Below are 22,887 nucleotides of genomic sequence, written 5' to 3' on the forward strand. Positions count from 1 at the left end.
TTACTGTGGAGAGTACTGATGGCTAGATGACTATATTTCTAATTGTTGTTCCTTCCTGGATACACAGCACTGTTCAATCAGAAGCAGAGCTCTGAGGCTTGCTAGCAAACATTGATTTGGTTTTGCTGAAGCAATTTACAAAATAAGCCATCAAGCCACATGTGGCTGATTAACTTGACCTCATCACAAAATGAGAACAAGTTTGTCCTGCCTGGTTTGTGTAGCTTGAGGGTGCATTCCTGTTCAGGGTTTTTATATTCTGATTTTTTTTTTTTTTAGTTTTAGTTTAGAAGTCAGCTCTTTCTGTGCTATTGGGTTGTTTATGGATGAGGAGGGATAAGTCTCTAAAATATGTATTCCTGTGTGCTGCTTCTTCTTTAAGGTCCCCAGCCTTCTATTTTAAAAATGTCTTTTTCCTGATATTTCTGCATATATAGTTGCCTTTTAGCATCTTTTTGACAGGGTTTTTTTTTTAATCAAGCTTTCATTTTTTATTGATTATTTTTTGAGATACCCATGAAGATTTTTAATTTTCAGAGAGTGGAAATCTATTTCCTTCAGGTATGCTTGCAGAACAGTACTTAGGTCTAATCAAAGATGATGTTGGTGCATCAGATCTCCACACATCCATCAGCTGTCTCTTTAAAGATAGAAATGAATTGCTGATTTCCCATCCCCTCTACTTTTTCTTGCTTACTTTCCTAACATGGTCTAAAAATAATGAGGTTTGGGATGTCAAGTTTTCTATGTGGATTTACTTGGGGACAGGCCTTGGGGTAGCTCTGAGCTAGTCATACCAGGTTTACTGAGATGCATAGCATGCAGAACAGTTGCTGTATTGTATTGCCATAGATTTTTATGATGATAAATATATTCAGAGAGTAAAAGACTAGAAAAAACACATTTGAGGTCCCAAGTACTGCATATTCTGGCCCAGAAAGGGTCTCAGACTTTCATTTAGCACAGCAGTCTATCGCAGCCTGTACACAGTCTTCAGTGGGTAAGGATACACGTATATTTTAGTGATTGGTGTATGTGGGCTACCTCTTGCATAAGAGTAAATCCAGTTGCTGACAAAAAACAGTCTTGTAAGTGGAGTCCCCCTTCAGTTTGAAGGAAAACTTTGCACATTTAAAATTCTGTCCCTGTAGCTATTTAGAAGTGTTTTCTATTTCCAGTGAGGTTTGGGGGTGTATCTTCCCCACTTAAGATTCCCTCTTGGAGTTTAAGTGAGTTAATTGTTCTGAGAGGCCAAGTTACACCATTCCCTTTCATCATTTCTATGCAGTAGTGCTGGAATCCCAGCTGAGGTAAGAGGAGGGCTTGTACATGTCTTGTAGAGAACATCATCTTACACAGTGCTGCAGTTGTGCAGCAGCTCTGCAAGGCTTTTCCAGTGTGCCTGGAATCACACTCCTTGTGCTGTGGTGTCATCCCCCCATATTGCTCTAAGGTTTTACTTCTGGTTTGTCACCATTTCTCTTTTGTGGGTGTAGTGAGAGAGAGAATATACTCAGTGGCTGCACCAGATTGTTTCTGCTCCCTGGGGGAGGGAAATCAGCATTTGTGCTCTGGGGGGATGAAACTTGAAGATTCCTCTGTATCTATGGATTAACACCTTGCTATTAAAGGAGGGAATTGGAGAGATGTATGTCAAAATTAAAGCATTGTGGTAACATGGAGTGACTTCTCATTTACATGAGCAGACATACTGAATTTGAATAGCCAGTGTCTTCTGAGTGGTGATCTGTCAGGACCATCACTCACCTTTCATGTTTGCATATTCACATCTGTAGCTGGCTACCTGAAGCCAATCAGATTATAGTGTCTTCTTGCTACAAGCAGCCTTTGCTGTGCATTTTTCCTGGGGTCTCAGAGGTATTTAGTAATTTTCACATGCCCTTGATTCATTTAGTGACAGAAGACAGCATGAGGCTCTTTAGTCTTCATTACTGCAGTTAGAGCATGTAAGCACTACAGATGAGTTTAAAGTGCAGGGATAGCTTGCTACATTCATCCAGAAGTATTCTGTAAAATTTTGAGTGTTCTTAAAAACTGCTGCATAATGCCTAAAGGCTTTTTAACTGCTGTTGTAAAAAGAATGATAAAATTGTGAAAAGGAAGATATAACTGGACACCATAACTGATTGTTCTGCCTACTCATTTTAAAGTTTATTCAGGCAAGTTAGAAACTTCAACTCTGCGGTACGATGGAACTGTTACTCTCTTCACCATTACTGTTACTGCTTTAGTTTAGCAAAGTTTTTATGCATGTACAGTATTCATCAGTAAAACATTTGCCTTGATACTTGTCAAATCACTTAAGCATTTTGCATTTTATTTTGCTCATACAAATGGTTTGTATTCTGCATATTTTCTCTTCTGCTCATGCTTTAGGAGTGAATCTCTGAAATGTGTTTTATTTATTTATGGTTTTAAGATGGAGGAAAAGAAGTACTCTCAATGCATCAGATTCTTCTCTACTTGTTACGATGCAGTAAAGCTTTGGTGCCTGAAGAGGAGATTGCCAACATGCTTCAGTGGGAAGAACTGGAATGGCAGAAATACGCAGAAGAATGCAAAGGGATGATCGTTACCAGCCCTGGCATGGTAGAAAAAATAAATAATTTTTTGTTTTTGTGAACAATCCAATGACATGTACACGTCTTGTTTCAGAGAGTTTGTCACAGGCTAAATTAGAACAGGAAAAGGTGACCAGTGGCAGTTGCTGATTGCAGTAGGAACAGTTTATTGACTTGTTCCAACCATGAATTGTCCCTTCTGCTGCTGTACTGAAGGGCATATTTTCAGATGGGCACTGTTTCAATGTGCATGTTAAAAGGAACAGCTATACTTTATGTATGTAAAGCTTCCCTATTTTCTCAGGCAGTTTTTATGTGCATGATCTCATTCTCTTTTCCCAGACACAGCACCAGAGAAATAGTAACTGTTTGCTATTTACTTTCCTCTTCCTCTTTTGACCCCCTGTTGACAGCTCTATTCAATGTGTGCTATCTTAATACTGCCTTGAATATGGAAATGGTGTTTTCTGCTTATTTCTGTGTTGCTCTCACTCACACTGAGGAATTTTGTGTACATTAATTAATGCATGTATTAATTTTCAATGCCTAGTTTGAAACCCCTAAGGCCTTATTATTTTTGGAGCAATTGGTATTTTAAAGTACATGTTCTCTGAACACAACTCCTTTCAACTCCGGTGTTTATTAATTCAGCCCATTATTCTGACTTTCACTTTTAAGAAATGTGGGTCACAAGAACAGATGAATGTCCGCTAAAAACTGCAGGGGTTGTATTTGTATAGTTTGGTCAGTATTGCAAAATGGTATCTTAGTAATAGAGGCATATTTTGGACCTAATATTTGAGACTGACATGCAGCTTTCTAAGTAGTAATACCTTTCTTTTTCTGACTTCATTTTTCTCCTTTGCTCATAGCTCAAATTTTTAGTTTCAGAAGAAAGAGTGTAACTTGGTACCATGCCTAAGAAGGAATTTAGTTTTTCAGCTGAAAAACCTGACCCCAAACTGCAGCCAGGGTGACATGCTAAATACATTGTCCAAGTTCACAATTTAAAGTATGGCAGCCTAACATTTAGTAAACTACTTAATAAGTGAATAATAACTTGGGTCAGATAATTTTTCCATTGATTTCACTCTGAGTAAAGTAAAACTTTTTAAACAGCAAGAAAATTGGGCTTTTTCTGGGAACATGAAATACAACAATACACATGAACTCTCACTGTGGAAAATCTACCTTGGCTGCTTTAAATTAGTGGTAAACCAGAACCTGATAGTAGAAATTGTTAGACAACCTGAACAGCCTTAACTTGCCTGTGGTTTCTGTGATACAAGGTACATGCTGGTCCACAAGTTGTCAGCATCTGAATGGTATACACCAACATAACTTCAGTTATTTTGCTGAAGATGTGCTGATTTCAGCTAGCTGAAAACTCGCTTTTTTGTTTAGCATGAAGGAACGCATGTATGTTCGTCCCTTGTGTCATGGAACTCTAAATGTCTGTATGTACAAGGCAGTGTGATTTGTGAAGTGGTAGTGTTATTTCTGAGGTCTTGTGGGATTTTTTACTGGCAAACTTTGCATTCTACAAGGCAGTGTTTTTAGAGATGTGTGTGGACATCAAAATATGTAAGCATAAAAGAAATCTGTAGTGCTTTGAAATGTCATGTTATAATGGCATCATTAGAACGTGTTTTTTCTTTCACGATTGCAGTGACCTTCTTCTTAATTCGTGGATTTTTCCTGTGTGTTGCAGCATATTGTACTTGCAGGAACCCAGAGTGGAGAGAATATTTCTCTGCCTGTTTTGAGGGTTTTCACCCCCCTGAACAACACAGCTTTTGACCTCTGACTGTGGAAAAAACTGCCTACTCTTAGAGAAGAACTAGAAACCACACTAGTGTAAATTAGGTGATTGACTAATATGTAAGATTGTCACAGGGTGAAAAATTTAGCGGTTTTGGGTTTGTTAATGTAGTAAATAGATTAAAGCAAAAAACATCAAAATGGAGGATTGTTGTTGTTCTCCAAACCTCCTTCTTCTTCTTCTACATCTCCATATTCTGCAGTAGAAGTAGTTTGGGATGATTGGACAAAGAATTCCACAGTTCCTGGCTGTGTTACTGAATAATTGGCAGAAAAGTAAAAATAATGTGCGTTTTTAGTAACCATTGGTTGATTTACCTTTAAAAAGCCGTGTAATCTTGATAATTGGGCTTTCTCCTGCATTCTCTGCTTTGTGCTATGTCTGGATCACGCTAGTGACTCTTTTTCTCTGATAAGACTTAATAAACAACTATCAAGAAGCAGCGAAGGCTGAGAGTCCGTTTGTCTCTGGAACTCCTAGCAAGGACTTTAAAAACTCTCTCCCATCAGGAGAGGTTTGATTACGGCACGATCAGTGTCAATACTGATTATGAATGTAAGTGAAAAACAGAGTATGAAACTATTATCTGTGCATTTTACAACATTAGAAGATAAAACAGTTCTGTTGGAGAGACAATGTGAAACTATTTCAGAAAATGACAGCTCTTCAGTTCAATTATATCCACTTGACACAGCAGAGTAAAAACACTGCATTTTGTTTTGCTGCACAACATTCCTTCAGAAATAATAATTCCTCTTGTGTTCAGATCTAGGTTTTATGTGTGTGTTTTATTTTTTTCAGTGGGAGGCGTATATATATATATATATATGCATGGTGGAGAAGGGAAAAAAGCTTTAATAGGATTTAAATCCCACTTAAACAACTAACAATGGTTCAGCATTGTTTAAAATTATTTAACTTATTCATGGTGGTTTATTAATTCAATGAAACTTCGTGTTGAAATAGATTGAGAAGTTCACAAATTTTAGTCACCTTTCATACTTCATTCTTCCTAAAATATTGATGGTTTTCTCACTACTGCATAGATAGATATATATATTAACATACTTCTGTGCTACATCTGCATGCTATTTCATGTTGTGTTCTAATGTCAGCAGTGCCTTGGTTGATGAGATTTGGATAGGAAACAAAAATAACAGGTCTCTGTTCTGCTAGAATTTCTTTGGTTTTGATGTTACTTTAAAGGCAAGGTTGTCATTATTGGATAGTCTATCAAAGCACTTTTAAAAGAGTACAGGGATAAAACTCTGGAAGAATAACATCTAATTTGCTTGCATCCTGTCTGCTGGTGTGCAATTTATACTTGATGTTTCTGTATGTTGCTGTTTGTTCACTTAACCTTCAGAAAGGGCACTGGAGAGAAGGCTGGTGTTCATGATGAAATAAAAAACCATGGCCCAGCTACACCCCTCTCATAACTGTCAGTGAGGGAGCAGTTGTGATTAAGGCTTGGAGAAGTTCTTTTGTCCTGGTTGTTATCAGCCACCTGTGAACAGCTGTGTAACTGAGGGACAAAATGCAAGGCAGCGTCATGGAAATGAAGAGAAGGAGTCTGGTTTTGAGTGGTCCTGAGGTCACACATTTAACACAGACTATGTGCATAGTGGAAGATTGTCTTTTTACACTTTTGAGTATCTCACTGCTTCTGTTTAAGTATCTAAAATGTGTCTGTATTTTTTTTTTAATGTATTGATTATAATTGGTATAATTGAGTATAATTATTGTTTCATATTCTGTTAATACACCAATCCTCTGGTTCTCAGAGGATTGGTGTATCAAGGCTGCTTTTTTAAGGGGGACAAAGATGGGAGAAGTTCCTCATTTTAATATTAATGTTGGGGAGAGCCAACAAACAACTTATGAGAAAATAAAAACTTTTCAAGCTGGCTTTGTGCAACCCCCAAAATAACAGATAAACTTAAATATCAGGACTTTAAGCTCTTGTTTAGGGAACAACATTCTGTCTGCTACAAATCCTGGCCATTATTTTCTTTAGGGGCTTTTTTGTTCTAATCTTTTTTTATAAGAAGTGCTGTGGGGAAAATATTTTTCTTTTTTTCTTTTCTTTTCTTTTTTTTTTTTTTTTTTTTTTTGTGAAACCAGCAGCTTTAACTAATTTTAAAAATTTAACTACTTTACCTATGTTAAATCTTAACTAACCTAAATTTTTTTTTTTTTTTGGCTGGGGACATGTAACTTTATGTTCAGTCATCTTGTCTAAAGGGAAGCTGATAAACGTTTTTCCCTTGGAAAATATTTCTGTGTCTGAAAGTCAAGCTTTTAAGTAAGTTTTTGTTTTTCTAGAATAGATGGAAATTGTGGCCATATATAGAGTTGGCTTTGCTTATCCATGCAGAAAATTATTCCTGTGAACAGTTCTGCCAAGGTGGTTTGGAGGGTAAAAGCTTTGTTCTTGACACAGTTTTTATTGTTTTGTGAAGAGAATGGTGGGAGCTGTTTCTGTAACACTGAAACTCATCTTTGAGAAATTCACAGTGCTAAATGAGAAGTTTTGAGATGCAGGTAACTAGAAGTAATGCCCTTTTTCTGAAACCTAAGACAAGCAGAATATATTGGCCTATTCCAGCTGATTTCAAAGTGGGGAGTAAGCAGGCACATTGCAAAACAGCTTGACAGGTAAAGGAGAAGTTGTTTACTTGGAGACCAACTGTGCACCTTCAGCTGAGTTTTTAAATATGCTGGGTAAGTGATGAAGAGCTCTGTGAGCAGCATATCTGCTACGGTGATGTGCAATTACTTACTCTGCATTTATAGAGCTGAAGCAAAAGTTGCCTTCTTTTCCACTGTCCTTTTTAACAATAAAAACAACTTCTGTTTTGAACTGTAAAAAGGGCAAAAGTCTCTTCATTATACAAAACTGTATTCCTCCTTGTACACCTCAGCATGGGAGCCTTTTCTGAGAGTGGCATGACAGATTTTTTTTTTATGCTGTTTAGTCTGTGTGATTGAATGGATCTAATAATGCCTTCCTTTGCTTTGGGAAATCATGAACACAACTAAAATTAGAGAGGTAACCTGATCTCAGCAAACTGCTCTAGCATGTGGGTTCTTGGATGCCAGAATGCTAATCCTAATTTTTATTTCTGGTGTGATGCTTGACCAGAGGAAGTTGTTTTAAGTTCTTGGAAATAGTCAAAGTAAATTTCCAGATGATTAAAATTAAAAGGCCTTATTTTTTTTCCTCTGAGCGTTAGGTCAATTAACTTTGTTTCAGTTATTGTTGTTGCTAAATGTTTATAATAGTATTAGTGATTGGTTTAATGTGCGTATTATTAAACTTGGAATGTTGTTGCTTCATGTTTCCTGGATAGTGTGGGATTGAGGCAGTAAATTTTCCATGAAGCTGTTGTCAATTTAGTTGTATTTTGTTTTTTTCTCCTAGAAACCAAGCTCAGTTCGTATTGATCAACTGGACCGCGAACAATTCAATCCTGATGTAATTACTTTCCCTATTATTGTGCACTTTGGGATACGACCTGCTCAACTCAGTTATGCTGGAGATCCTCAGTAAGAAGCTTTTCCTTCTTTATTTTGTTCAGGAACTCATTACTGTTGTCATTCATGCCTTAAATAGGGCTTGGTTATGTGCTTAGGTGAGTCTGATACAAAGCTTAGTGCTTATGACACTGGGCACAAGCTCCTGCAAATTAGAAAATACAAGGTATAACTGTTTCTCTGCAATAATTCAGGATCTGCTGAAGTAAACGTGCGTGTATGTGCAGTATGATACTTCTTAACCTGAGAACAGCTCTTCTGGGTCCAGCAAAAGGTGGTTCCTCAAGCTCCATATTATTCCTCTGAGAGGCCAGTAGTGGGTTTTCAGGGAGAGGATAACGTAACAGGAAGGCAGAGAGGGAGAAATGGTTACCCAGGCTTCCTAATGTCTGTAGCATATAGACTCCTGAGCTAGAGGATGTCTTTAGGTCATTTTGTTAAACAGCCCTGAATTGATGTTTTTAAATTTCTCAAATCACTGTTTGAATCTTTTTATGCTACTTGTAGGGAGAAGATTTCAGGTAATCACTTAACCAGTACTGTTGTGCATCGTATGCAGAAGGGCTGATTTTTATTTCAGAGCTGCTACTTGATTGTTTAATTAGATGTTCTTCAGGTCTCATATCTAATGAGGAATAATATAGCCAGGTTCTGTTTGATTTCTTCATGATGTTTGTTTCTTGCATACTGTTACGTCCTACTTATTCATCTCTTTCTGTGCTTTGAAGGATCATGTCTACATAGTGTTTCCTAGCTTGGAAGGTCTTGCACCCATGCTACTTTTCTCTGTACTTTTTATATCCTGATAGAGTTTGAGAGGAATGTAGAGAAGGAGTGGAGAGGGAATCAGGACTTCAGGCAGAGCAAGAAATACTGTTTCACTGTGGATTGATGAAGGGATGCGAAAGTGATGATTGGATTTTGTTCCCGGTTCTTTTCTTAACCTCTGACAATTTCAGGGAACTCTTCCGTTGATAGGGACATCTGCTTTCTGCATGACGACAGTATAGAGCCTGTCTCTGGTGCATGTGTAGTTAAGGTTGTCTTTTTCCCCATTGCTGTAGTTTAGGATTAGTATTCCCCAATTCAGTACTCCCACTAAAGAGAACCACAAGCCGCTCCCTTCCCCTTCTGCTGAGAGATGCAAGAAGGCAGAGATCATGGGTTGAGGGAAGAATGATTTACTGGAAACAGCAGTGAGATAAGAAAACAAACAGTAACAGCAACAATACTAATAACAAAAATGTAGGAAGAGAGGGTGATTTATGTCCAAAATGCTCACCAGATCTGCAGTTTTATTCTTTTGCAACTGCTTGCTGAGAATTTTAAACCTAACATGGCAGGAAGTGGGAATATTGAGTTCTAATCCAGATAATAAAACTTTTTTTTTTTTGCTTTGATCATGAGTTTTAATCCACTTTATCTTTTAGTTTTCTTGTTCATCAAAAGGAAATAATTAGACCCAAAAATATAAGAATTATCTCTACTTTGATGCTGAATTTATTGGTATTTGTAAAGTTCTAGTACTTTTCATTGAAAACAGTATAAAGAGACAAAAATTATTCTTCCCACAGCTTTTTATTTTAACTTTCTTTAAAATTTACTTGTGGGTTTGTTTTTTGTTTCGGGTTTTAACCTTGGAGCTGCTTATACAAAGTAGGTATGTTTTGTCTTGTCAATGTAACAAAGCCTTTTTTTGTGAAAGACCTCTGTGGTGCCATCATAAATGTTAGGCTTAACTCTGGTATATGTGCACCCAGAAGAGATTTTCCTCTAATGTGTCTTTTCTTTGTGAAGTTCTAATACAGAATTTTTTTGTAATGGTAATATGTTTATTAATTCTCAAACTTAATTGCAATAACAAAGCTTGTTTCACCCTTATCAATACTAGTAAAAAAATGTGTATTGGAGATCACAGTTTCAGGTTCTTATTTTCGGGTTGAAACCTCCTCAAGGCATTTGTACTTTTCGTTTTGGTTGATTTGTTCGTTAACTCATTTTTCTTTTTTGGATGTTGATTTGTCAGAAATAGATGTGCTATTCCGCAGGTTGCAAAAGTGCAGTGAATGGAGCATGAGAAAAATCTATGGATTGAGCATTTCAGATGTGTTTGTAGATTGAAAAAATATCAGTATCTCCAGAGGCAGAGAGTATGCATTCAAGAACGCTGCAGAGAAATAGCTAGGAAAAAAAATGCCAATAAGAAAAGATTTGTTTATGTATCTGTGAATGTGGGATGGTGAGAAGATTATGAAATAGTAAAAGAGTTGCTGCTTCATTGACTCCTAAGCCACTAACGTGAACACTTCCTAATAAAACCACTGCTCTAAGTTGGTGCTGAGGAGGATCTTCTTCTATAATGTAAATACGAAAAAAAAGTAAATAACTTGGGTAAACTTCTTTCCTCTGGTCTCTAATTCCCTGCTTCCTATTCAAAGTCTGATTTTATGGGTTGTCCTGAAAAAACTCTACAGAGGTGACATTTTGAAGGTAGCATTGTTACCTAAGGACACAAGGTCCCTGTCATGATTCTCTTGGTTGCTCCTCCCATTGTAACTTTTGAACCTGTTGGTGAATTGCAGCTGAATGTAATGGTGGGATGATGTCTTCAAATGGAGTAAGTTCTTACAAGTTTGGTGAAAGTTTGTGCTAGGTTACTGAGGGCCTCCCACCGAGGAAGAAGTTGTTATTGAAGTTCATGTGTAATTAGACACCACCAAAATAAGGCTAGATGGCTGGAGAAAACCAGAGAACTTAAATATGTGCTAATCACAGAAATAGCTTGAATTGCTGATTCCATTCAGCACAAACCCATAGGGAACAAAACTTTCATTTCACTTTTCACAGAATAATTTCATGTTGCATGTGACTTGTAGAGCTCTTCCTCAGGTGCTTCACTGAAATGTTTGAGCCAGTGTAAGGACAGACACTTCCTGGGAAAGGGTGCTACTGCTTTGCAGTGAGTGATAGGTAAACCGTGTGGAGAAGAGGGAGTTTTCACCTGCCTGAATTGAGTTAAGCTGCAGGCAAGCCTTTTCAGCATGCAGAGGTGGCCCTTTGGGAGATGGGTATCTGAGACACCTGGGGTCTGCCCTGGTCTTTGCTGTTCTTTACCTCACTTTGCACACTAATGCCTCCTCTCTGCTACTTGGCCCACCCTTCTGGAGCAGCTACAGAGACTACTGCTGTCACCTCTCTTGGAAAATGCTTTGAGATTATTTTTTTTTCTGGAGCAAAGAGATGCTTGTAGACATTCTGTGTGCATTATTAGCAGCTGGTGTGCTCATAATGACAAACAGGGAGAGACTTTTGTTTATTGACCAAAATACTTGTTTTCTGGTTTTGTCCTTCAGGTACCAAAAGCTGTGGAAGAGTTACGTGAAGCTGCGTCACCTGCTGGCTAATAGTCCCAAAGTCAAACAGGCTGATAAACAGAAATTATCACAAAGAGAGGTATTCTGGACCTTCCTATGACTGATAATTGAGCATTGTAATTTGGGATGGAATAAAGCCATATGACTGCCCTATTTATGGAAACAATAGAAATCCTTCACAAAAGATTTTATTTCCAGACTCTTAACACGGATTTTATTTTTATCTATGCTTGTTATTGAATGGGGTTTTTTTCTTTTTTTCCGCTGTCAGACTACTGCAAGTTTTTTACCCAATTATAGAAATTATTGTTACGGAACCATAACTTCTTTGTAGCTGTTGCCATTAATGGTTTCAAGAGTTAGTGTAGAGGAGGACTTTTTATTTCATAATGTACTTTTAACTGGCTCATAATTTTATACATTTCTATTCTGAGATAAAAACTGCCACACTTGTGCGCATAAAATGTAATTTATTAGGTGGTACAGTGACCTTGCTCAATATCTTTGACTTGAAATCATCTGATTGTTGTATGATAGACAAGATATTTTTCTCTTTTTGGTTTTCTTCACAAAGTGATGAGCAATAAGCATTTCCTAAGTGTAAATGCTCAACCAATTGGGAATTAAAATCAGAAAAACAAAGACTCCTAAATATAGCCTAAACCAGCCTATCTATTTCTGTAAACCCTTGGACTGAAGCTTTAAATTTGTCTGGTGCCTATCAGGCACTCAATTTGACAATATATGTAAAGAATACATAGAGGAGAAATTAACTTCTTGTGTACTGGACAGTATTTAATTAAATTGTGTTGTATTTTTATTTATTGATTAGAAACACTGATTATTCATAAAATCATAGACTACCCTGGGGTGGGAAGGACCCATGAGAATCATGGAGTGTGATTCCTGAGACTTCCCCAGTTTATTGTGTACTTTTGGTTGCAGTAAGTGTTTGATACATATGACATTACACCTGATTTTTTTAGTTGTTGCAAAGCATAGAGTGCTGTTGTGTGAGCAAGAGTCTGAGTAAATATTTTATTTATGCTGATATTAAATAAGCCCTTAGCTTCTTACTTGTAAATTTAAAAAAAAACTAAAAAACCAACAAAAACCCCACAACATTGTGACTGAACTGTGCCACAGTTGTAAAGGAAAAAAAGGTTTGCTCTTACAGGAGATGATTTTGATTGCCACAACTACACTCAGAGCAAGTAGAATATCATTGTTTTATGAACATCCTTTCATTGGGGGGAATGGATGACTTTTTTGTAAAATTGTAGTGGACTGTTTATAAGGTGGTGATCATATTTTGCTCCAGAAGATAAAATGTTCCTTTGCTATTTAGCACTGCTGTGTGGACTGCTTATTTTTGTTTCTAGACTGTATTATCTAGGATAACAAGTTTTATAAGTAGTTTGCCAACAGAGAGGCATACAGGGCTGAAGCAGAATCTTTATGTGAGGATAATCTATATATTTGCCAGTGGAGGTGTCAGTAAGTCAGAAGGAGCTGTAGAGCTGTACCTCGCTGGTACATGGGCTTTTAACGATTATGAATCATATATTTTGGAGTGCTCCTGAGCCAGTCGGACTGAAATACAGCCAGGTCTGGCAAATACAGTACCACCTGCTTCAGGAAAAACCCAGTGACACACCTTTGACAATGCACAAGGGGCACAGTGCTGGCAAGCATCTCTGTTCCCTCTGCCATCAGTCATCCACCACTGTGAGTTGTACAATGATATCATTTGTGACAAGGTCATGCCTGGGGCTTTGTTCCTCTAACCTAACTTTGAGCATTTACAGCAGGTGCATAAATTGGGACCTGAAGGCTCACTTTGAAGTCAGTGGAGGGAGAAATGCATTTTTGAAGCCATTTATCCCCTTCATTGAATATAAAAGGAGCCAGGGCTAACTAGCCTCCTACCCTAGACAGCTCTGTATTGAGGTGTCTGAGGTTTGATGAATCTGTGTCTGGACAGGTGCAACTGTTGGAACTGCTCTGTGAGTCTCTGCAAATCAGAAAACAGAGCCTGTTCCTGCCCAGATATGCTCACAGGCTTCAAACTGGAAGCTGGGAAGAGACAGCTTTGAGCAAGTGCCCTGTAGTGAAAAGGAGAAGGAGAGGCAGGATAGGTTGCATCTTTGAAGAGCTTTGTGTTCTGAAGAAGGCAGAGCACTGAGGGGAGTCTCTACAGTTAGTTCATGGTGTGTGGGGAGCTTGCACACCCCAGGGCTTTATAGTATTGGAACCAAGAGATTCTGATCCAGGACTGACTTATTTTATCTGTTTTTCTTTCATTCCATTTTTACAGAAAATATTTTCTTTTAATGATACTGTCAAAATCTTTTAATGATTCTGACCCTTTCACGGTTTCTAGAAACAAACTGTTTGCACAACACCAAATAGCCAGTGGTCAAGGAAAAACATAGTTTTAAAATTTTTATTGAAGTAATATTGGTAGATTTCATCAGCATAGTCTCCAGGACTGGTGAGTATTGACCCCTTTCCCAGACTGGGCATAGTGACATTTTTGAGCAGGAACTGTTGCAAAGTAGCCAAGATGAGAAAACAAAGCCTGTTTTGCTCCTCCTGATTGTTCAAACCAGGAGCACTCATAGTGATGGACTTGAATGAAGAGGTGGTTTTGTACCTCTGGTAAAGAAAGTGCTTTCATTATGAGGACTTTAACTTTCTTACTTACGTGTTATCTTGGATGTATGAGTTGGACCGGTTTGTTCTGTCATTTGCAGTAAAAAAAATGCAGTCACCTCTGTTCTCTTCTTGGTCTACCAAAATCCCCTGTCTACTCTGTATTCTAACATATCTGCCACGGTCTGTGGCTGGGAGTTACCAGACCTGTACGAGCTGTAGAAACTGCTCACCAGAACTGAACCTCAAATGGGTGTTGTGCAGGCACTGGCAGGTGTTGGTGTGCTTTGTTGTAGCAAGTTCTTCACAGGAGCTCTGTTCTCTCCCTGCTTAGGAAGCACTGCAGAAAATTCGTCAGAAGAACACAATGAGACGTGAAGTGACCGTGGAGTTGAGCAGCCAGGGGTTCTGGAAAACGGGGATACGCTCTGACGTCTGCCAGGTGACTAAACCAGAGAGATGTATTTTCTTTCTTGATAGCTGCTGCTGACCTTTGCAAGGGTTTGTTGTAGTTCCAGGCTGAAGAGCCAAATGCAAATGAATGCCTCAGTAATATCCATTGATTTAGGGAGCTATTCTAGTGTTCTGTTCACCTCCTCTATACACACAAAAAAGATAATTTAAATTTTTCTGCCAAGGGTTGATTAGCACAAGGGAGAAGGGTTAGGAATGGCCAGCTTGAGGCTGGAAGTTTGCCAAACGTTGAGTCTAGTGTGAATCTTAATCCATCAACTGGCTTGGTTTTAGATATTTTAATTTTAATATATTTTTCTATTTAGATAGCTTTTTAAAAAAACCCCAAGTTTTACAGTGAAGCATGAAGAAATATCTTTTTACTTGAAAGAAAGTAAAAAAATTAAAAGCCCACCACAACTAATTTTTGGTTTAGAACAGGTGTGCCTCAGTAGAAAGATATCTTTCAGATGCTCTGTTTCATATGCATGACATCTCCAAGGAACATATCTCTGTCAAATCCTATTCTGAAGCAGTTGACAGCCACCAGCTTTGTGATATGATAAAAATAAGTGCAATTTTTATATAATACTGTATTAGTAAAATTCAAGTAGTTTTAACATCCATATAATTATACTGGAGATATACTTGCATTATTTTTTAGCTGTTGTTTTGGAGATGTTTTTTAAGAGTTAAATGCATGCAACTTAGTATTAGCTTACCAGTGTGAAGTACAAATTAGGGGCGTCTAGGCAAAGGTATAGGTAGAAATTCTGCTGTAATCTTGAAAGTCTGGTGAGGCCAAAGGGGAAATTCTAGAGTGAGAGAAAGGCTAATAACTAGGATTGCTTTTCTTCTGTCTGAAACATTTCTTGTGATTCTACTGTTGCTTCTGAAGTGGAAGGAGAATAGTGGCACAGCATCTTCTCACATAGCTGAGGAAAATTACATAGTGGCACAGTATCTTCTCACATAGCTGAGGAAAATTGCATCCCTTTCCTAGTTTTTTTTGTTGTGAACTGTGTCTAGTTTTACAGCTTAAGTAAACAGTGTAAATTTCCAATTTAGGCATTTTGAAGCCATTCTGTGTTATTCGTAATACCTTTTGTGATTCATCTCCCAATGTCTTGGGTATTCCTGTTTCGTTCTGTTGTTGAAGGACAGCAAAACACCAAAGAATGATAGAAGTAAAACTATTTCATAATTTTTGTGCCCATCTGCAGCTGTAACATCTAAATCAGCCAGTTCTGGTATGAAGGTCCATTGATTTGATTTCTTTGTGAGGCCAGGAGTAAGTAACTGTATGTCTGTAAAATGAAAGATTGCTGCTGTTGCTACATGTTTTTTCCCAGATTAAAGAAGACTAAAACTAAATATGCATAAATCAGCTCTGGGGGCAGAGCTGAAGTGCAGTGATTTAAAATTACTGCTTTTAAAAGCATTGCAGTTTAGAAGATTGAAACTCTTTCAAGCCACTTGTGATAGCTTATACTTGCTCTGAGTTCCATGTAGCATTAATGACACTGGTCTTTGCTGTCTCAGAAATGAACTGCTTGAAAGGGGAGGAAAAATGGTAAGTGAAATGTTAAAAAAAAATGTAAAATGGCTGAGTTCTGACAGGCTCACTTGAAGTTACCCAGTATATCAAGTGCAGTACTTAGCCACTGAGCTGGGCAGCACTTAATACACAGCGTGACAAAATCTGGCCGTGCTGAGAAGACACCACCTCTGTTGCCCCACTCCACCCACACCACTGTTGCTGGTGTGCCCCCAACAGCAGTGTAAAGTGTTCATGGTGAGGAGAGACATCATGCATTCCAAAATATTTCAGCTCACCTGCTTCCCCTTAGTAGCTTCAAGTCAGGAGCATTTGTTGTTCTGGAGGATGATGGCGTTATCTGAGGGCACTTGAGAGAGTTTCTGCCTTGCTGTGTTAGCTGCAGCAAGAAAAGGACATGCAGAATATTTAAACTCATACATATTTTAACAACATCTCTTCTAAAGAGATAAATACATAAAACATCAGAAACATTGAATAGCAATAGTCCAAGATGACGGACGTTGATTGAATCAATCAATCAAGTAGTTAGTGCCAGGTAAGCAGCATTTTGTCAATATGACTGCAAGAGTCAAATTAAAGTCCTTCTCTGTGCTCCCAGGGGTCTGTCAATTCTTTGTTCACTACACCACAGCTGATAAAAGTCTAAAACTTGATATTTCAGTCGTCAAATGCAGGGACATGTGTTGGTGTAAAGAATGCTAAACATTGCTTGAAGAGACTTTCTGTCTAGTACAGTGGAGCATAGAGGTAGGGAAACAGAGTTGTCCTGTGAAACAGTTTTGGGTTTGGTTGTTTTGGTGTTTTTCAGTTAATTCCTTCTATGAAGGAACACGTAGGAAGCACACCTGTACAGTTTATATGGAGATGAAAGGAATGTTCTTACAAATTACCCCAAGAAAACTCTAAATGGCTGACATCATAACAAAATAAAACTTCACCTACACTTCCTAATTCTGTTTGGAGTGGTTTTATATCTCTCTATATTTGGAGATAGATCTTTTATATTTGGAGATCCAGGGAGTCTTTTTCTTGCTGTTGCTGGTTATTTCCATCTGAGAGAAAAGGACCAGGGAGGGGTGCCTGGTCAACAACTGGCTGAACATGAGCCAAAGTGTGCCCAAGTGGCCAAGAAGGCCAGTGGCATCCTGGCCTGTACCAGCAATAGCGTGGCCAGCAGGACCTGGGCACTGATTATCCTCGTGTACTCTGCACTATTAAGGCCACGCCTTGAATCCTGTGTCCAGTTCTGGGCCCTCATTACAGGGCAGACATTGAGGTGCTGAAGCATGTCCAGAGAAGGGCAATAGAGCTGGTGAAGGGTCTGGAGCACAAGTGTGATGAGAAGTGGCTGAGGGAGATGGGGGTGTTTAGCCTGGAGAAAAGGAGGCTCAAGGGAGACCAATATCACTCTCTACAACTGCCTGAAAGGAGGCTGTAGCCAGGTGGGAGATGGTGTATCCTCCTGGGCAACAAGTGACAGGATAAAAGGAAATGGCCTCAAGTTGTACCAAGGGAGCTTAAAATTGGATGTTAGGAGTAATTTCTTTGCTGATAAGGTGATCAAGCACGGGAACAGGTTGCCCAGAAAGGTGGTGAAGTTACCATTCCTGAAGGTATTCATAAAGATCTTTGGGACATGGTTTAGTTGGTGGAGTTTACAAGTGTTAGTTTAGTGACTGGACTCAATCGTCTTAAGGGTCTTTTCCAAGTTAAATAATCCTGTGATTGCCTTCCAGCTCTGTGTTCAGTTCTCAGGAATTTCACACTCTTTTACTTAAACAGAAGGTTTTGCCATTGGTTAGTCTTAATTTTTTGATCTTGTAGCATTCACCAGTTCGTATTTTCTGCTGTTCTGTCATTAGTGACCTGCAGAAATCCACAACATCATTTATCTGTAAATTATACATCATCTACTTTGTGTGCTTGTTTTTCTTGCTTCTCTCCATGCTTTACACTCACTTCCTCTCATCATACACAATCCTCTTTCTGAATTAATTGTGACAGCCCTCAGATTTTAATGCCCTTAAAACACACCTTTATTTTGAATATATTCATGTCATGTCAGTAATAGGAATGATTAGAAAAAAATTAGTTCACAAATGGTCACATGCATAATATTCTTGAAATCCTGCATTTCGCCTGTATCTCTTTTCATTCTTATGCAAGATTTGTGATGTTGATATCATACTTGCTATACTACTCTACTGACAAACTGTACTACTTGCTTATTTCAAACCACATGCATCCGAAGTCAATATTAGTGTAGAATTCCTTCTTTGAAACACTGAGAGAGGGGGACTGCCATTGTTAAAAAATAGAGTTGTTGGTTTTTTCAATGTTATTGACATTTTCCCCAACAGAAAAGCATTGTCTGTTTCCTAGACAATCAAATGGCAACCTTTCTGATATTTTTTAGCACATGAAATGTACCAGACTACAGCGTTTCAATCTGTACACTGAAGTTGAATGGTGTTGCTTATTGCGTTTGTTTTTTCAGCACGCAATGATGCTTCCTGTCCTCACCCACCATGTCCGCTACCATCAGTGTCTGATGCACTTGGACAAATTGATAGGCTACACTTTTCGAGATAGGTGCTTGCTGCAGGTAAGATATGAAAACTCCAACTGCTTGGTGGTTTCTCTTCGTGATACTGCCGAGTTCATCCGTAATGCTGAAATGCACAGCGCTGCCACAGCCTGGGCAGACCTGATTATTTGTACTGAAGATCTTTCAAAAGTTTCAGTTTTCCCAAGACACTTCTCAATAGAGATGTCTGTTGTGCACCTAGATATTACACCTACCTTTGCTCCCAGGGTAGATCTGGATTTGCTCATCATATGTAGAAAGAGGGAAATGCGCTTACTGAAAAGACTGTCAAGTACTCATTTCTGTGTAAGTTCTTTTTTTCACATATTTACAGAGAATACAGTGTTGTTCTGCAGATGAGTGTATATGCCCTGCTTCTTGTTTTTACAGCCTGTTGTTCTAAAAGAGAATAATTAAATCACTGCCCTTTTTTTTTGCATTTCTTGGTAGTGAATAGAAATTTGCAAACTTCTGTTCAGCTCTTGATTTCTGCAAGTACATAATAAAATTTCTTACTTGTTTTAAATGCATTCATGTCACATAACCAGCCTTTTATGTTAGTGTATATTTGGAACTGATTACTCAGGTGCTGATGCTTGTCATGATGGCCCCTTTCCTCTTAGACTTTTTCTGAATTTACTGAAGGAAAATGAGGACTTCTGTTAAGAACTTCCTTCTGAAATAGGTGTCATCTCTCTGCAGTGACTGGACTAAGTTCAAAACGTGACAGTTTTAGTATTTCTCTAGAGATTTTACTCCCAAATTATTTTAAGGAAATGTCTTTTCTCGCAGCTTTTCTGGTTTCTAGAATTTGTTTTCCAGGCCTTTTCCTACTGCAAGTTACATTAAACATTGAGCATCTTCTAGGATTTGGTTGTTGGCAGGCTGTCTTTGTTTTAATGTCAAAGATTGAAATGCAGTGATGGAAACTTTCAAAATGTTGAGGCCAAACAAACCAACAAGTAAATTCTAATAAAAAAGAGATGAAAGTGTAAAAATCAAGTGTGTAAGCATTAGTCACATATCTTTATAACAAGTGTGCTTAATACTTTATCCCTACACTCATTTATTTAAAAGCTACAAACATTTTCCAGAAGAGGAAGAACTTTTTAAAAATGTATATAGTATTAGTCATCTGCTTGAGCATAGACAATGTTAGATGTATAATTCTGCATTGATTGTTAGCTATTTTATCATGGTGTTTTCTTTTTAAAGTACAAGCAGGTTAAAAAAAGATTACCCTAAGTTATCTGTTCTGAAAAACTGTAATGTGTCATCTAGTTCAGATGGAGCAGAATTTGAGAATGTACGATTACAACAAACTTAGTAATACTAACAAGGAATTAAAAAGGACTTGGAGAAAGTTCTTACTGTTGATTAAATGTAATTTTACTCTCTTAAGTTTTATGTTTAGAAAGCAACAGACAATGTTTGAATGAATTACTGAATGTCTTTGCTCGCAGCCTGCAGCACCAGTCCTGCAGGTGTGTCAGAAGTAACTTCCTGCAGCTTGCATTTTCCAGTGTGTCTCTTTTTTATATACAAGTTTTATGTGCACATACTTTTATACAAGCACAATATTTTGAGCTGTGTATGTGTAAAGAAGGAGAAAATGTGTGAGTTTGCAGCATGGAGTTCTGAAAACAAGCTGTAGTACGATTTGCTGCTGCCATTGCTGCAGTGGTGGTGTAAGCAGCAGAGTAAGCTTTTGTTAATGCTAGGTGATACAGAGGTAAAAGAGAGGACCAGACCTGCCATTCCTCTTAATTTCCATCAGAAGAGTAAGCCCTCTGTAGTCATGAGGGAAAGAGTTCTTCTGTGATTAACTCTCCCAGGAATAATATACTTGTTGTTTCATTTTTTGAGCTAGGAAAGTTCTATAGAGATTTAAATAATGTAAATATGGATGGTTGAGAAGCTCTTCTAGTTGCTTATATTTTTAATATGAATATTTATAGTTTGGTGTTAGAGTGAGTATATTTTTAAATAAGTAAATGTATTGAAATCAGGTCAGCAAAGCTGGTAAGCGAGTCTTAGGGCAAATTGACTGTTCATGGTTTTTCTCTTCTAAACTAATTTTTCTTTAAAGAAAAAAATGTTGAAAGTTAATTAGTTAAACTGATGATTGGGCATAAATGTTCCTTCTTTCTGACATCTGAAATAGTTCACCCTACATTTAAATTGCTGGAACCAAGTTTCTGATTGACTACATCACTTTGTAACCTTTCTTCAAACTGAAAAATAGCTACAGTAGCTACCAGTCTAAGATAATGTTTTTCTTTCATTTGCAAAAATGTCTAACACTTTTTTTTCCCTGTATGTGTTACACTATAGCTTGCCATGACTCACCCAAGCCATCATCTAAATTTTGGGATGAATCCGGATCATGCCAGAAATTCCTTATCCAACTGTGGGATTCGACAGCCCAAGTATGGAGATAGAAAAGTCCACCATATACACATGAGAAAGAAAGGTATGCTATTTACATCACTAATGTTTTTCACTTACCTGACACTTAATCAGTAAGAACACCCTCTGTTCCATTATCATCTCCTTGGCCATTGTTCTTTTGAGAGATGCCTTCAGTAGAGAATTTCAGTGATTATATGCAGACACCAATGAGATCTTTCTAAAAGACTGGATTTTGCAAAGTAGTCAATAAGTAAAGAGCTGAGAACAAGCAAGGGTAATAAATGGGTATTTTCTTAGATTCTTGGCAAGTACTGTTTTCTTAATTTGCTGCTCAACATGGTGAACAAACTGGAATATATTTTGTAAAAATGTCTTCATACTAATGTGAACATGTGGTCTGTGCTGCAAAATATTCCTCACCCCTTTAAAGTATATTCAGTGTTAATGAAGTAAATTGTTTATTGCTTATGTAATGTTTGGAATGTCCTTTTCCTGCAAAGGTGGTCTTTATCTGGCTCCCTGAATGCAAAAATTCAATACTGTTGTAATGGGACTGCGATCGGTTAGGCAGAGAGCATCGGTGAGGATTATACTTGGTGTAATAAACCCTGTAAAAAACAGCATAATCTTGTGTATGGCAATTATAAAGTAACATTTTGAGTAATTGTTTTCTACATTTATTCAAAGTGAATTAGTGGCTGTTTACTTAATAGTGCATTGTTTATGTTTCTAGGGATAAACACCCTGATAAATATTATGTCCCGTTTGGGACAGGATGATCCAGCTCCTTCCAGGTAATGAAATTAGTTGTTTGCCAGTAGGGAAGCTGCTGCAGAGGGAGATATTTAATAGAAACAACCAACTTACTGTCAGCAACAGCTTTGGCAAATAGGTGAAATGAAAAGTCATTTTGAATTGACTTTTATATTATGAAGGTGTGCTGAACCTCCATTAGCAGTGGCATAGTAAATGTTTGGTCATGCCTGCAGAAAATGTCTGAGGAAGGTTTTAACAGATAATTCTATCATTTTTGTTGATCCCTGAAATGAGGAGGACTAAAAGGCTACCTTTTTTCTTTCTGCAGAATAAAAAATAAGAGTTGCTGTTGTTGTTGTTATCAGTGCTATAAATTGGATTCTTCATCACATTTTCTCACACTAGTACCTTCCTGCCATGGCACCTTGTTAACAGGAGTGTGGTGCTGAGCATGGGCTTTGCTGATTTACTGTTCCAATTTAAAGACAGATGCAAAACCCATTAATGTTGTCATGCAATAGTCCTTAAATGACCACTAAGAATTCTGTGCATATAAATATAGTTTAAGATGTGGTTTATAGCCACAGGCACCATATTTAGCTAAAGTTGAATAAACAAAGCTCACAAGACTAATGCAGGAAACAGTTGCATGTGAAATCTCTTAAATGCATGGACTAGATGGCAGTGTATATTTTAGTTAGCTAGTGCTGTAGCTGGACCTTTCAAGAGCCATCATTTCGGAAGAAGCTCAGGAATAGGAGAAATTGAGTTATTGTTAAATAATTATTGCATAAATTATTGTTGCACTGTTCCCTAAATGCTGTTTCACCTAGACCACGCCCTTTTCTCTTCAAGCTTAATTTGAGTCCTCCTAAAATGACATGACTTAAGGCTAAATTGCATTAATTCTTGTGAAATAACACAAAATTTCTGTCCCATTTCAGAGAGGTGTGTGTTTTCAGTTATGTTGCTACACAGAGTTGTTGTAGATTTGCTGACACGTTATTGTTTTACACAGCAGAGGTACTTGAATTCTTTCAGCCCATAACAAAGGCCTACTATTTCAGAAATTACACTAATTATGTAGTTGTTGGGGGAGTGAAAATTACAATAAAATCTGCCCAACACTTGACAAGGATCTTCTGGGT

At 37.8% G+C, this 22,887-nt stretch overlaps 1 protein-coding gene across 1 annotated transcript in view; it reads left to right on the top strand.

Annotated features, from left to right (window-relative positions):
- The window catches only part of DROSHA (drosha ribonuclease III), a 70,234-nt gene that overhangs the window by 21,856 nt on the left and 25,491 nt on the right, over window positions 1-22,887 (top strand). Inside the window, exons 13-19 of the mRNA XM_082303470.1 lie at window positions 2,441-2,610; window positions 7,829-7,953; window positions 11,295-11,394; window positions 14,305-14,412; window positions 18,482-18,589; window positions 20,906-21,044; window positions 21,717-21,777. Coding sequence (XP_082159596.1) covers window positions 2,441-2,610; window positions 7,829-7,953; window positions 11,295-11,394; window positions 14,305-14,412; window positions 18,482-18,589; window positions 20,906-21,044; window positions 21,717-21,777 — 811 coding nt within the window. The remainder of the gene's footprint in view (window positions 1-2,440; window positions 2,611-7,828; window positions 7,954-11,294; window positions 11,395-14,304; window positions 14,413-18,481; window positions 18,590-20,905; window positions 21,045-21,716; window positions 21,778-22,887) is intronic.

The sequence above is a fragment of the Coloeus monedula genome (genome assembly GCF_965178545.1).
Source record: "Coloeus monedula genome assembly, chromosome: 1".
NCBI classification, from domain to species: domain Eukaryota; kingdom Metazoa; phylum Chordata; class Aves; order Passeriformes; family Corvidae; genus Coloeus; species Coloeus monedula.